Source organism: Aethalodelphis obliquidens, unplaced genomic scaffold (genome assembly GCF_003676395.1).
Source record: "Aethalodelphis obliquidens isolate GAN/ISIS:26980383/991018 unplaced genomic scaffold, ASM367639v1 scaffold85, whole genome shotgun sequence".
Classification (NCBI taxonomy): domain Eukaryota; kingdom Metazoa; phylum Chordata; class Mammalia; order Artiodactyla; family Delphinidae; genus Aethalodelphis; species Aethalodelphis obliquidens.
The window spans coordinates 6,447,312-6,460,724 of record NW_020838029.1 but is presented as its reverse complement, the minus strand read 5'-3'; the positions used below and the strand labels follow the sequence as shown (position 1 = coordinate 6,460,724).

Below are 13,413 nucleotides of genomic sequence, written 5' to 3'. Positions count from 1 at the left end.
GTTGATGTCCTTGCCTGAATAACACCTTGCTCCCTCTCCCTACCTCCAAAAAATCAAGACAGAACACATGAAAAAATGGTTTTCAAGACACTGGACATTAGGCAATGGAGAGTGATCTCTGGTAGATAGGAAATAAACAAGGTGAGCACTGCAGTTGTTCAGCTTACTACCTTGAGTTTCCAGGCTGTAGCATAGGAATAGAAACTGAAGTGGACTATGACATAAATCACAGTAAGATCATTTTTGACCCACCTCCTAGAGAAATGGAAATAAAAACAAAAATAAACAAATAGGACCTAATGAAACTTCGAAGCTTTTGCACAGCAAAGGAAAGCATAAACAAGATGAAAAGACAACCCTTAGAATGGGAGAAAATATTTGCAAATGAAGCAACTGACAAAGGATTAATCTCCAAAATATACAAGCAGCTCATGCACCTCAATATCAAAAACACAAACAGCCCAATCCAAAAAGGGGCAGAAGACCTAAATAGACATTTCTCCAAAGAAGATGTACAGATTGCCAACAAATACATGAAAGGATGCTCAACATCACTAATCATTAGAGAAATGCCAATGAAAGCTACAATGAGGTATCACCTCACACCAGTCAGAATGGCCATCATCAAAAAATCTACAAACAATAAATGTTGGAGAGGGTGTGGAGAAAAGGGAACCCTCTTGCACTGTTGGTGGGAATGTAAATTGATACAGCCACTATGGAGAACCGTATGGAGGTTGCTTAAACTAAAAATAGAACTACCATATGACCCAGCAATCCCACTCGAGGGCATATACGCTGAGAAAACCATAATTCAAAAAGAGTCATGTACCACAATGTTCGTTGCAGGTCTATTTACAGTAGCCAGGACATGGAAACAACCTAAGTGTCCATTGACAGATGAATGGATAAAGAAGATATGGCTCATATATACAATGTAATATTACTCAGCCATAAAAAGAAAGTTGAGTTATTTGTAGTGAGGTGGATGGACCTGGAGTCTGTCATACAGAGTGACGTAAGTCAAAGAGAATAACAAATACCATATGCTAACACATATATATGGAATCTAAAAAAAAAATGGTTCTGAAGAACCTAGGGGCAGGACAGGAATAAAGACACAGATGTAGAGAATGTGGACTTGAGGACACGGGGACAGGGAAGGGTAAGCTGGGGCAAAGTGAGAGAGTGGCATTGACATATATACACTACTAAATGTAAAATAGATAGCTAGTGGGAAGGAGCTACATCACTCGGGGAGATCAGCTCGGTGCTATGTAACCACCGAGAGGAGTAGGATAGGGAGGGTGGGAGGGAGTTGCAAGAGGGAGGGGATATGGGGATATATGTATACATATAGCTGATTCACTTTGTTATACATCAGAAACTAACCATTGTAAAGCAATTATACTCCAATAAAGATGTTGGAAAAAAAAAAGGAAAGAAACTGAAGTGGATCCTAGCAGGCTTCCTAATTTGAGGAGTTGGAGCTGAGAGTCTGGGAAGACTGATGTAGCTAGAATTCATAGGACAGAGTATCAGAGAGGAGAACAGAGCAAGAAAGAGAACTCCACAATCAGAGAATCCTTCTCAAGTGTTTAGTGGAGTACTGATCAAGATAATATGGGATGAAAATACCTAAAGCCAGATGAGTCACCATCTAAAAGTATTAGAACAGTGCCTGGCACTCACACAGGTCTGGGAATAGAACCTGTTCATACCAGCCAGACTGGAAAACTTCTAATTCATGGGGCATTGGGTAGAGAATTCAGAAAGGTCTTGTTTTGCTAGTGGGGAGTAATTAGTCCTAAACTGAGCACTGTTCCAGACCAACCTGAAAAATCATAAAAGTATGACCTGAAAGGATCAAATTGGTCCCAAGGAATTTAAGTGCTTGCCAGAGTAGAGGTCAAGGATATTTACCAGAATGCAGAACTATCCAGCACCCGACAAGGTAAAGTTTATAACGTCTGGCATCTAATAATAAACTACCGGGCTTCCCTGGTGGCACAGTGGTTGAGAGTCCACCTGCCGATGCAGGGGACACGGGTTCATGCCCCGGTCTGGGAAGATCCCACATGCTGTGGAGCGGCTGGGCCCGTGAGCCATGGCCGCTGAGCCTGTGTGTCCGGAGCCTGTGCTCCGCAATGGGAGAGGCTACAACAGTGAGAGGCCCGCATACTGCAAAATAAATAAATTACCAAGCATACAAACAGGCAGGAAAATACAACCTATAATGAAGAAAAGAAGCAACAATTGAAACTAACATAGAAGTTAACATTAGCAGAGGACATTAAAATAGCTCTTATAATTGTATTCTATATATTCAAGAAGTTAGGTAGAGACATGGAAGATACAAAAGACCCAAATCAAACTTCCAGAGATGAAAAGTATGTCTAGGATCAAAAATATACTGCATAGTATTAACATCAGATTAGACATTGCAGCAGGATGGATATGTTAATTGTGGTCGTCATTTCACAGTGTATACATATATCAAAACATCTTGTTTTATACATTAAGGTGCTGCAAAATAGAATGATATTCTTATTTTCTTTTAGAGGGTCTCTGTTTCTTTACTGAGCAAGTAAAAAATTATTTCAGAATTCCCTCTCGTATTGAATCTTTTTTTCTCTCATTTTCCAGTCTTGCAGGATAATTTTTTTAACTCCCACTTCCAAAACTGTAGAAGAATGTAATCTTAATTCTAAATAGTCAAAGGCAGTGTTATACCTCCTCAGCACAGTTGTTTCTAGTAGGGAGTGAGTTTTATTCCTTTTAGGTACTAATGACTCCTGTCTTTCATTGAAAAATGTGAAGTTTCTTGGTAGGGTACAGGGGACTCATCTACGTTACCTTGGTGTGCATGAGCAATCTTAATTTTCTTATCTTAAAAAAAGTTATCCAGGTCATTTCTATTAGATTTTTTGTAATAGCTTCTTACCATTGAAAATTTTAAAGTGCCTCAAAAGTAAGAAAATATTTTTGTACAAAAACATAGCATTTAGGGCTTCCCTGGGGGCACAATGGTTGAGAGTCCGCCTGCCGATGCAGGGGACACAGGTTCGTGCCCCAGTCCAGGAAGATCCCACATGCTGCGGAGTGGCTGGGCCTGTGAGCCATGCCCGCTGAGCCTGCGCATCCGGAGCCTGTGCTCTGCAACGGGAGAGGCCACAACAGTGAGAGGCCTGCGTACTGCAAAAAAAAAAAAAAAAAAAACCACACACACAAAAAAACCACAAAAAAAACACCCATAGCATTTAATTAAAATAGTGAAAAACCTGGAAATTTACTAAAATATCTTACATTTTCTTATCCTACGTAGCAACATAGATTAATATTTACAAAATGAAGTTAAATGGAAAGAATAGAAAATGAAATTGTAATATAAAGTGTGATTACAACTATATAAAAATACAAAAGGGTAAAATTAAAATGGAATGTGGAAAAATGAAAATAGCTGTATTCGAATGGTAAATTATGGGTGTTCTCTTTTAACATTTTTATCATTGTTGTTTTAATAACTTTTAAATCGTATTCTGAGTTTTCTAGGGTGGCTCACCACCCTCTCCGACTCTTCATCCCATATGTGAAATTTCATTTTTTTTTGGCTTTATTGAAGTATAATTGACAAAATTATGATTAAAGTGTACAATGTGATGATTTAATTTGATATACATATACATTGTGAAAGGGGTCTAATGACTTATTTAACACGTCCATCACCTCACATATTTACCTTTTTTCTTTTTGGTGAGAACATTTAAGTTCTGCTCTCTTAGCAAAATTCAGTTATACAATCCAGTATTACCAACTATAGTCACCATATATCTAATGTATGTATTAGATCCTCGGACCGTTTTCATCTTATAACTGAAAGTTTGTACCCTTTTACCAACCATTCTCCATTTCCCCCACCCTCAAACCCCTGGAAAACACCATTCTACTCTGTGTTTCTATGAGTTTGACTTTTTTTTCTTTACTTCAGATTCTACATATAAGTGATACCATGCAATGTTTGTCTTTCTCTTTCTGGCTTATATCATTTAGCATAATGTCCTCCAAATTCATCCATGTTGTCACAAATGGCAGGATTTCATTCTTTTTTAAGGCTAATATTCCATTGTATACATGTACTGTACTTTCTTTACCCACATTCATCAGTAAACAACAACTTAGGTTGTTTCCATACCTTGGCTTGCTGCAGTGGACATGGCAGTACAATTATCTCTTTGAGATAATGATTTCATTTTCTTTGGGTATCCCACACAGAAGTGGGATTACTGGATTGTATGGTAGTTCTATTTTTAATTTCTTAGGAAACCTCCAACTGTTTTCCATAGTGGCTATACCAGTTTACATTCCCACCAACAGTGTACAAGGTTTCCCTTTTCTGTACATCCTCACCACCATTTGTTATCTCTTGTCTTTCTGATGTTAGCCATTGTAGCAGATGTGAAGTGATATCTCATTGTGGTTTTGATTTGCATTTTCCTGATGATAAGTGATGTTGAGCACCTTATCATGTACCTGTTGGCCATTTGTATGTCTTCTTTGGGAAAGTCTGTCCAGATCCTTTGCCCATTTTTAATCGGGTTTTGTTTTTGTTCTTGTTTTTATTTTTTGCTACTGAGTTGTAGTATTTTCTTATATATTTTGGATATTACCCCCCCAAAATACTGCAAATATTTTCTCTGATTTCATAGGTTGCCTTTTAATTTTGTTGGTTTCCGTGAAACCTCTAATGTGAGGGAAGAAGAGAGAATATCGATTACCACTTTATCTATAACTTTATATTGATCAAGGCTGATAGTAAAATGCATTCAGCATTCAACTAAAGAGGATGTTGTGTTTTGGTTGTCTAAAAATGTAAACAGTGCCATTTTTTTGTTTCTAAAGGTGACTTGGAACAATTAGGGTCAAATATAGAAATATCTGTGTGATTTTGTTATTTCTTTTTAAACTTTAGGTAGAAGATTATGCTGATGCCCTACACTGGTACTGCTGTTCTCTGAGATTTTATGCATGTGATCAAACGTTCCTGGACTTTGCCAGGCTACAGAGGAACATGGCTGCTTGTTACCTGCATTTGGGACAATTTGATAAGGTCTTTTGATTTATTTGTTTTTCAAAGGCAGCAAATGTTGTTATGTGCAATGGCAGAGAGATGGTTGTAGTGGTGTGACTTCTTGGCTATTAGGTTAGGATGTCTGAGAGTTACTTCATACAGAACAAAGTCAAATTGATATTTTCCTGACTTGCACACTATAAACATTAATGAATGGAACTTCCCAAAAGGAGAGAAAATTTGGAGACTCTTAATTCCATTACTTACTGTTTATTTTTAACACGCTGTTCTGAAAGGTAATATATCATTGCAATTCATGAACAAAGTTATCTGCTGCTAACCATCTGCAGTATTGTCCTTTGAAGCAGAATAAATTTTAAGTTACACATTTTTTTGGGTCAAGCATTCAGTGAGAGCAAACACTGGGATGAAATTCGTTCTTTTACTTTCTGGGTTATCTTTTGCCTTTCCAACCAATCTAAAAAAATGTTCAGCATTTGATTTCTTATCAGAACAAAATTCTAGAAGGTAAAAGGGATAAAACTTGCTTGAGGATAGAGCCGTTCATACTCCCCCAAAGCATTTGGGACATTTCTTCCTTTGGTTATCATATAGTATGCACATAATGGGGTGGGGCGTATTGTCTTGTGGTAAGAGAAAAAACAAGAAGTACAAGTATGGATCCAGGTAAAATATGAAGGTTTTTGTTGCTTTTTAAGTTTTAATAACAAATTTAGGGGGAAATATGTGATTAAGGGTTGTAATTTTAGACATTTTCTTTGAAGATTTGTTTACTTTGAAGGGTTGTTTACCTTAATAAATACTTCAGATTTTCTTTCAAAAGAATATTTACCATTTAGTTTGTTTGTTATAAATTCACGGTCCTGAAAGAGAAGTTGAAAGGTTACTTAATTCATCGTATTTCTACACAGGCTAGCATTTAAGTGTTTCAGAAAGATGGTTGACTACTGTTTACTTAAAGACCTGAAAAGAAGATGTCACATAGATTTTGTTACTTAATTCATTATATTTCTGCTCAGAATACTGTTACCTATTTCAGAAAGGTAGTTTCCTACTGCTTACTTAAAGACCTGTAAAGAAGGTAATCACAAGGCTTTTGTAACTCTATGATTTATATTAACCTGGCAGATTGGGATGGACCTGGACCTGGAGCTAGACATGCCAACTGGGGGGATGGATACATCTGCAGGCCAAGGAAGGATATCTAATCACCTAGTCAAGATAGAAAGAACATAGTATGAGATACTGTGATAGTCTCTGAAGTTACAGAGATGAACAAGTTGCCTTTGACTCAGCCAATTAGCTGGCATCAGGGTATCCTAATGGGCAGATCAGATTATGGCAATGGGGGAAATTTAAGTGTTGGAAAGATTCCATAAGTTAGACACATAGGTAGTTGGCATCACATAAGCATATCAGCAGGGAACAGGTCTTCAATCATAGAGATTTGGACTCAGATGCAGGACTCAAATCTTTGCATCACTGGGGGTATGTGTAGATAGACTAGAAAGAGCAAGGTCGAGCTCCAAACCTAAAGTGAAAGGAACATGAGGCTCTTTTTAAGAGTGGAGCTCAGGCATAGTGAGCCAGACTGGGATGCAATTACCGGAAAAAGAATACAAAGTGAATAGATGATACAGTCTTCTAAGACTTGAAGCACTGCTTCTTAAATTTCCTCTAACTAATGTCAAGTTTGGTCCTAGAGCCTAGTGTAGGACTGAACCTATAATTGGGAGTTCAAATGATAGTAGTAGTAAGGAGGGGAAGAAGAAGAGAGCAGGAAACCAGGCAGGTCCTAATATGTATACTCAGTTTGTGATTATGTCATTTAAGGCCAGATTGCCTTGTTGATTACTGTTAGTATATTTCTCCATTTCATCCTTCCTGTCTTAAACTTAGCAGAAATTGATTTGATACCTCCATATGTAAGGAATACTCTACTGTGCACTAAGACAGATGAAGAAAGGTGAAACAGTTACGCAGTTCATCATATTTTACTATTTTGCTATTGCCACCTAGTCTTGTTAATTTTTATTGTCTGCTTTTTTCACTCCTTCCCTTGATCTTCTTGAGTACTGTTCAGAAATTTTGTGAAAGCATATTTATTGCATCTGCTAAAATTTCATAGTTTTCATATAGGCACTAAGTAAAACTGACTCTTGTTGACTTTCTGTCATACTCCTCACCAATCCTTGGTGATTCCAAAACATTTTTTTTATCCCTAAGCCCCTATGCCTTATCCTTCCTTTTAGCAGAAAACCTTATCTTCTAATTTCCTGGGCTTGTAGCCACTGACATGAACTTCATCACCTTCTCTCTTTATCCATTCTTTCTTCTCCCTTATCTCTGAGAAAGAAGTTACTTTCTCAGGGGACCTTCCCTACAAATCTCAACCCTAACTCTTTTATCTTTCTCTCTCTACTGTTTCTTTCCCCTGTCACTACAATTATTTTTAGGTCTTCTTTATTCAAAAACCTTTCTTCAACCATGTCATCCTCCCCAAATTATAGTTTGTCCTTCCTTTCATCACCAAACTTTATAACCTAAAATTACTGCCTATATTTTTTTAGTATTCATTCATTCAAAAAATATTTATTAACTGTCTACTACTATATGTTAAATACTGTCCTAGGCAAATAGACAAAACCCCCTACCCCCACAGAGTTTATATTCTACTAGGAGACACAGACAATAAAAAGATAAATATTATGGTATATTAGAGAGGTCAGTAAATTTTCTATGCAGAACCACACAGTAAATATTTTAGGTTTTCTAGGCCATACAGTCTCTCTTGCAGCTACTCAACTCTGCTGTTGTACCATGAAAGTAGGCGTAGACCATATGTAAACAAATTGGCATGGCTTTGTTCCAACAAAACTTTATATTTGGGAACACTGAAATTTGAATTTCATATAATTTTTTGTGTCGTAAAGTATTCTTTTTTGATTTTTTTAGCCTTTTAAAAAAGTAAAACTTAGCTATTCATAGATGGTAGGCTGGATGGAGCCCAAAGGCCACAGTTTTCTGACCCTGTTATATTAGATAGTGATAAGTGCTAAAGAGAAAACTAAGTAGGAAAGGGTAGTATTAAATGTTTTAGAGGAGGAGTGAAGGGTTGGAATTCTAGGCAAGGTGGCCAGAGGGGGCCTTAGTGAGAAGGTAGTTTTTTAGTAGAGACCTGAGGAAATGAGGGATATGGCTATGAGGATACCTTTAAAAAGAGCATTCCAGACAGAGGGAGCAGCAAATGCAAAGGCTCTGGTGTGTGGGGTAGGAGCATATATGTGGTGTTTGAGGAACAGCAAAGAGACTAGTGTGGCTGGAGCAGAGGGAATATTAGGGAAAACAGGAAATGTGATCAAGGAAGTAGTGGGGAAACAGATCATGTAAGAAAGACATTGTAGTTCATTGTAAAGATTTGTGTCATTAAGTCTAAGTGAGATGGGGAGCCAGTGGGAGGGTTTGGGGGCACAAGAGTGTCAAGATCTGACTTGCATTTTAATAAAATCACTTGGCCACCGTGTTGAATAGACTGAGCTGGATGCAAGGGTGGAAGCAGGGAGACCAGTTAGGAGGACACTGAAATAATCTAGGCAAGAGATGATGGTGGCATGGACCAGGATGAAGGAAGTATGGATGGTGAGAAGTGGTCAGATTCTGTATAGAATATGAAAATAAAGCTGACAGAATTCTCTGACAAACCAGATGTAGGATAAGAGAGAAAAAAAGAGACAAGAATGACTCTAAGGTTTTTGGCCTCACCACCTACTTCCCTTTTGATGATTTTTGCATCTGATTCTATAAACTGCTCTTTTGAATATCACTAGTGACCTTTTTTTTAATAAATGTATTTATTTTTGGCTGCATTGGGTCTTTGTTGCTGGGCACCGGCTTTCTCTAGTTTCGGCGAGCAGGGGCTACTCTTCATTGCAGTGCGCGGGCTTCTCATTGCGGTGGCTTCTCTTGTTGCGGAGCATGGGCGCTAGGCATGTGTGCTTCAGTAGTTGTGGCTAACGGGCTCTAGAGTGCAGGGTCAGTAGTTGTGGCGCTCGGGCTTAGTTGCTCCACGGCATGTGGGATCTTCCTGGACTAGGGCTCGAACCCGTGTCCCCTGCATTGGCAGGCGGATTCTTGACCACTGTACCACCAGGGAAGCCCCGCTAGTGACCTTTTAATGATAAAGTCTAATGATTTTTTCCCTCAGTCCATTTTGTCCTCTGGTCTCTCTAGCACGAGAGAATATAATACTACTTTTTCCTTCCAGAAACTTTCTCTTTGGCTTCTAATGACATACTCGCTTTTTTTTTATTGAAGTGTAGATGATTTACAGTGTTGTGTTGTTAGTTTCTGCTGTACAGCAAAGTGATTCAGATATATCTGTATATATCTTTATCATATTCTTTCCCATTATGGTTTATTACAAGATATTGAATATAGTTCCTGTGTTGTACAGTAGGACCTTGTTGTTTTATCTGTTCTATGTATAGTAGTTTGTATCTGCTAATCTCAGACTCCTAATTTATCCCTCCCCCACCTCCCTTCCTCTTTGGTAATTGTTAATTTGTTTTCTTTTTATGACATACTCTCTTAATCCTATTGCTCTGACCGTTCCTTTTTTATTTATGTTATTGGTAGTCTCTTTTCCCAAATAAATGTTGGATGAGGGCAGGTACTGTTTATCTCATTCTCCATTTTATCCTCAACACTCATGAACATGCTTGGTACATGGTAAGTTTTCAGTAAACATTTGTTGAGTTTATTCTCTGCTCCCTTCTTTTGTTTCTGTTGTACACTATCCCCACAGAAATTCATCAACTGTTTTCTTAGGTTCAGCTCTCCATATGCAAATCTATATCTATAGCCCTGATGTTTCTCATAGCCCACATCCACTTTTCTACTGTCTTTGGGTATATACAGCTATCTAAGACTGAAATCTTAGATTCATGGATTCCTTCTTCTCCCCCTGTATTCAGTCGTGTGCCACATCTGGTCAATTCTACCTCTGCAATATTTTTGCCAGCTGTCTCCCCTTCCATCTTTACCTCACTACCCTAGTCCAAGCCCTCATTACCTCTAAGACTACTGGAATAATCTAACTGATTATTGTATCTTGCTCAAGAATTTTCAGTGGCACCCTGTAAATAAAGACCAAATTTCTTAGACTTAAGGTCCTCCATAATCTTTATTTTTAAAATTAAAAAAAAATCTGTTCTAGTATAATTGCTTTACAAGGTTGTGTTAGTTTCTGCGGTATAACAAAGTGAATCAGCTATATGTATGCATATATCCCCATATGCCCTCCCTCTCGCGTCTCCCACCCAAATTCCCTATCCCACCCCTCCAGGCGGTCACAAAGCACTGAGCTGATCTCCCTGTGCTATGCGGCTGCCTCCCACTAGCTATCTGTCTTACACTTGGTAGTGTATATATGTCCATGCCACTCTCTCGCTTCGTCACAGCTTCCCCTTCCCCCTCCCCCTCCCCATATCCTCAAGTCCATTCTCTAGTAGGTCTGTGTCTTTATTCCTGTCTTACCCCTAGGTTCTTCATGACATTTTTTTTCTTAAATTCCATATATATGTGTTAGCATATGGTACCTGTCTCTCTCTTTCTGACTTACTTCACTCTGTATGACAGACTCCAGGTCCATCCACCTCATTACAAATAGCTCAATTTCGTTGCTTTTTAGGGCTGAGTAATATTCCATTGTATATATGTGCCACATCTTCTTTATCCATTCATCCGATGATGGACACTTAGGTTGTTTCCATCTCTGGGCTATTGTGAATAGAGCTGCAATGAACATTTTGGTATATGACTCTTTTTGAATTATGGTTTTCTCAGGGTATATGCCCAGTAGTGGGATTGCTGGGTCATATGGTAGTTCTATTTGTAGTTTTTTAAGGAACCTCCATACTGTTCTCCATAGTGGCTGTACCAATTCACATTCCCACCAGCAGTGCAAGAGTGTTCCCTTTTCTCCACACCCTCTCCAGGATTTATTATTTGTAGATTTTTTGATGGTGGCCATTTTGACCAGTGTGAGGTGATACCTCATTGTAGTTTTGATTTGCATTTCTCTAATGATTAGTGATGTTCAGCATCCTTTCATGTGTTTGTTGACAATCTGTATATCTTCTTTGGAGAAATGTCTATTTAGGTCTTCTGTCCGTTTTTGGATTGGGTTGTTTGTTGTTTTGATATTGAGGTACATGAGCTGCTTGTATATTTTGGAAATTAATCCTTTGTCAGTTGCCTCATTTGCAAATATTTTCTCCCATTCTGAGGGTTGTCTTTTCATCTTATTTATGGTTTCCTTTGCTGTGCAAAAAGTTTTAAGTTTCATTAGGTCACAGTTGTTTATTTTTATTTTTATTTCCATTTCTCTAGGAGGTGAGTCAAAAAGGATCTTGCTTTGATTTATGTCAAAGAGTGTTCTTCCTTTGTTTTACTCCAAGAGTTTTATAGTGTCTGGCCTTACATTTAGGTCTTTATCCATATTGTGTTTATTTTTTGTATGGTGTTAGGAAGTGTTCAAATTTCATTATTTACAACTGGCTGTCCAGTTTTCCAAGCACCACTTACTGAAGACGCTGTCTATTCTCCATTGTATATTCTTGCTACCTGTATCAAAGATAAGGTGACCATATGTGCGTGGGCTCTGGGCTTTCTATCCTGGGCTTTCTATCCTGTTTCATTGATCTATATTTCTGGTTATTTGCCAGTACTGTACTGTCTTGATTACTGTAGCTTTGTAGTATAGTCTGATGTCTGGGAGTCTGATTCCTCCAGCTCCGTTTTTGTTTCTCAGGATTGCTCTGGCTAATTGGGGTCTTTTGTGTTTCCAACAAATTGTGAAATTTTTTCTTCTAGTTCTGTGAAAAATGCCTGTGGTAGTTTGATAGGGATTCCATTGAATCTGTAGATTGCTTTGGGTAGTAGAGTCATTTTCACAATGTTGATTCTTCCAATCTTGAAGCATGGTATAATCTCTACATCTGTTTGTATCATCTTTGATTTCTTTCATCAGTCTTATAATTTTCTGCATACAGGTCTTTTGTCTCCTTAGGTAGGTTTGTTCCTAGGTATTTTATTCTTTTCGTTGCAGTGGCAAATGGGAGTGTTTCCTTATTTACTCTTGCAGGTTTTTCATCCTTAGAGTATAGAAATGCAAGAGATTTCTGTGCATTAATTTTGTATCCTGCTACTTTACCAAACTCATTGATTAGCTCTAGTAGTTTTCTGGTCGCATCTTTAGAATTCTCTATGTATAGTATCATGTCATCTGCAAACAGTGACAGCTTTACTTCTTCTTTTCTGATTTAGGTTCCTTTAATTTCTTTTTCTTCTCTGATTGCTGTGGCTAAAACTTCCAAAGCTATGTTGAATAATAGTGGTGAGAGTGGGCATCCTTGTCTTGTCCCTGATTTTAGAGGAAGTGGTTTCAATTTTACACCATTGAGGACGATGTTGGCTGTGGGTTTGTCATATACTGCCTTTATTATGTTGAGGTAGGTTCCCTCTATGCCTACTTTCTGGAGAGTTTTTTATCATAAATGGGTGTTGAATTTTGTCAAAAGCTTTTTCTGCATCTATTGAGATTAACATATGGATTTGTCCTTCAGTTTGTTAATATGGTGTATCACATTGATTGATTTCTATTTACTGAAGAATCTTTGCATTCCTCGGATAAACTCCACTTGATCATGGTGTATGATCCTTTTAATGTGCTGTTGGATTCTGTTTCCTAGTATTTTGTTGAGGATATTTTCATGTATGTTCATCAGTGATATTGGTCTGAGGATTTCTTTTTTTGTGACATCTTTGTCTGGTTTTGATATCAGGGTGACGGTGGCCTCGTAGAATGAATTTGGGAGTGCTCCTCCCTCTGCTATATTTTGTAGAGTTTGAGAAGGATAGGTGTTAGCTCTTCTATAAATGTTTGATAGAATTCACCTGTGAAGCCATCTGGTCCTGGGCTTTTGTTTGCTGGAAGATTTTTAATCACAGTTTCAATTTCAGTGCTTGTGATTGGTCTGTTCATATTTTCTATTTCTTCCTGGTTCAGTCTCGGCAGTTTGTGCATTTCTAAGAATTTGTCCATTTCTTTAAGGTTGTCCATTTTATTGGCATATTGTTGCTTGTAGTAATCTCTCATGATCCTTTGTAGTTCTGCAGTATCAGTTGTTACTTCTCCCTTTTCATTTGTCATTCTATTGATTTGAGTCTTCTCCCTTTTTTTCTTCATGAGTCTGCCTAATGATTTATCAATTTTGTTTAAATTCTCAAAGAACCAGCTTTTAGTTTTATTGATCTTTGCTATA

The 13,413-nt window shown here is 37.8% G+C and overlaps 1 protein-coding gene across 1 annotated transcript in view; it reads left to right on the top strand.

The window, feature by feature from the left end:
* The window catches only part of TEX11 (testis expressed 11), a 345,168-nt gene that overhangs the window by 196,311 nt on the left and 135,444 nt on the right, over positions 1-13,413 (top strand). The window contains exon 16 of the mRNA XM_027093589.1: positions 4,970-5,107. Coding sequence (XP_026949390.1) covers positions 4,970-5,107 — 138 coding nt within the window. The remainder of the gene's footprint in view (positions 1-4,969; positions 5,108-13,413) is intronic.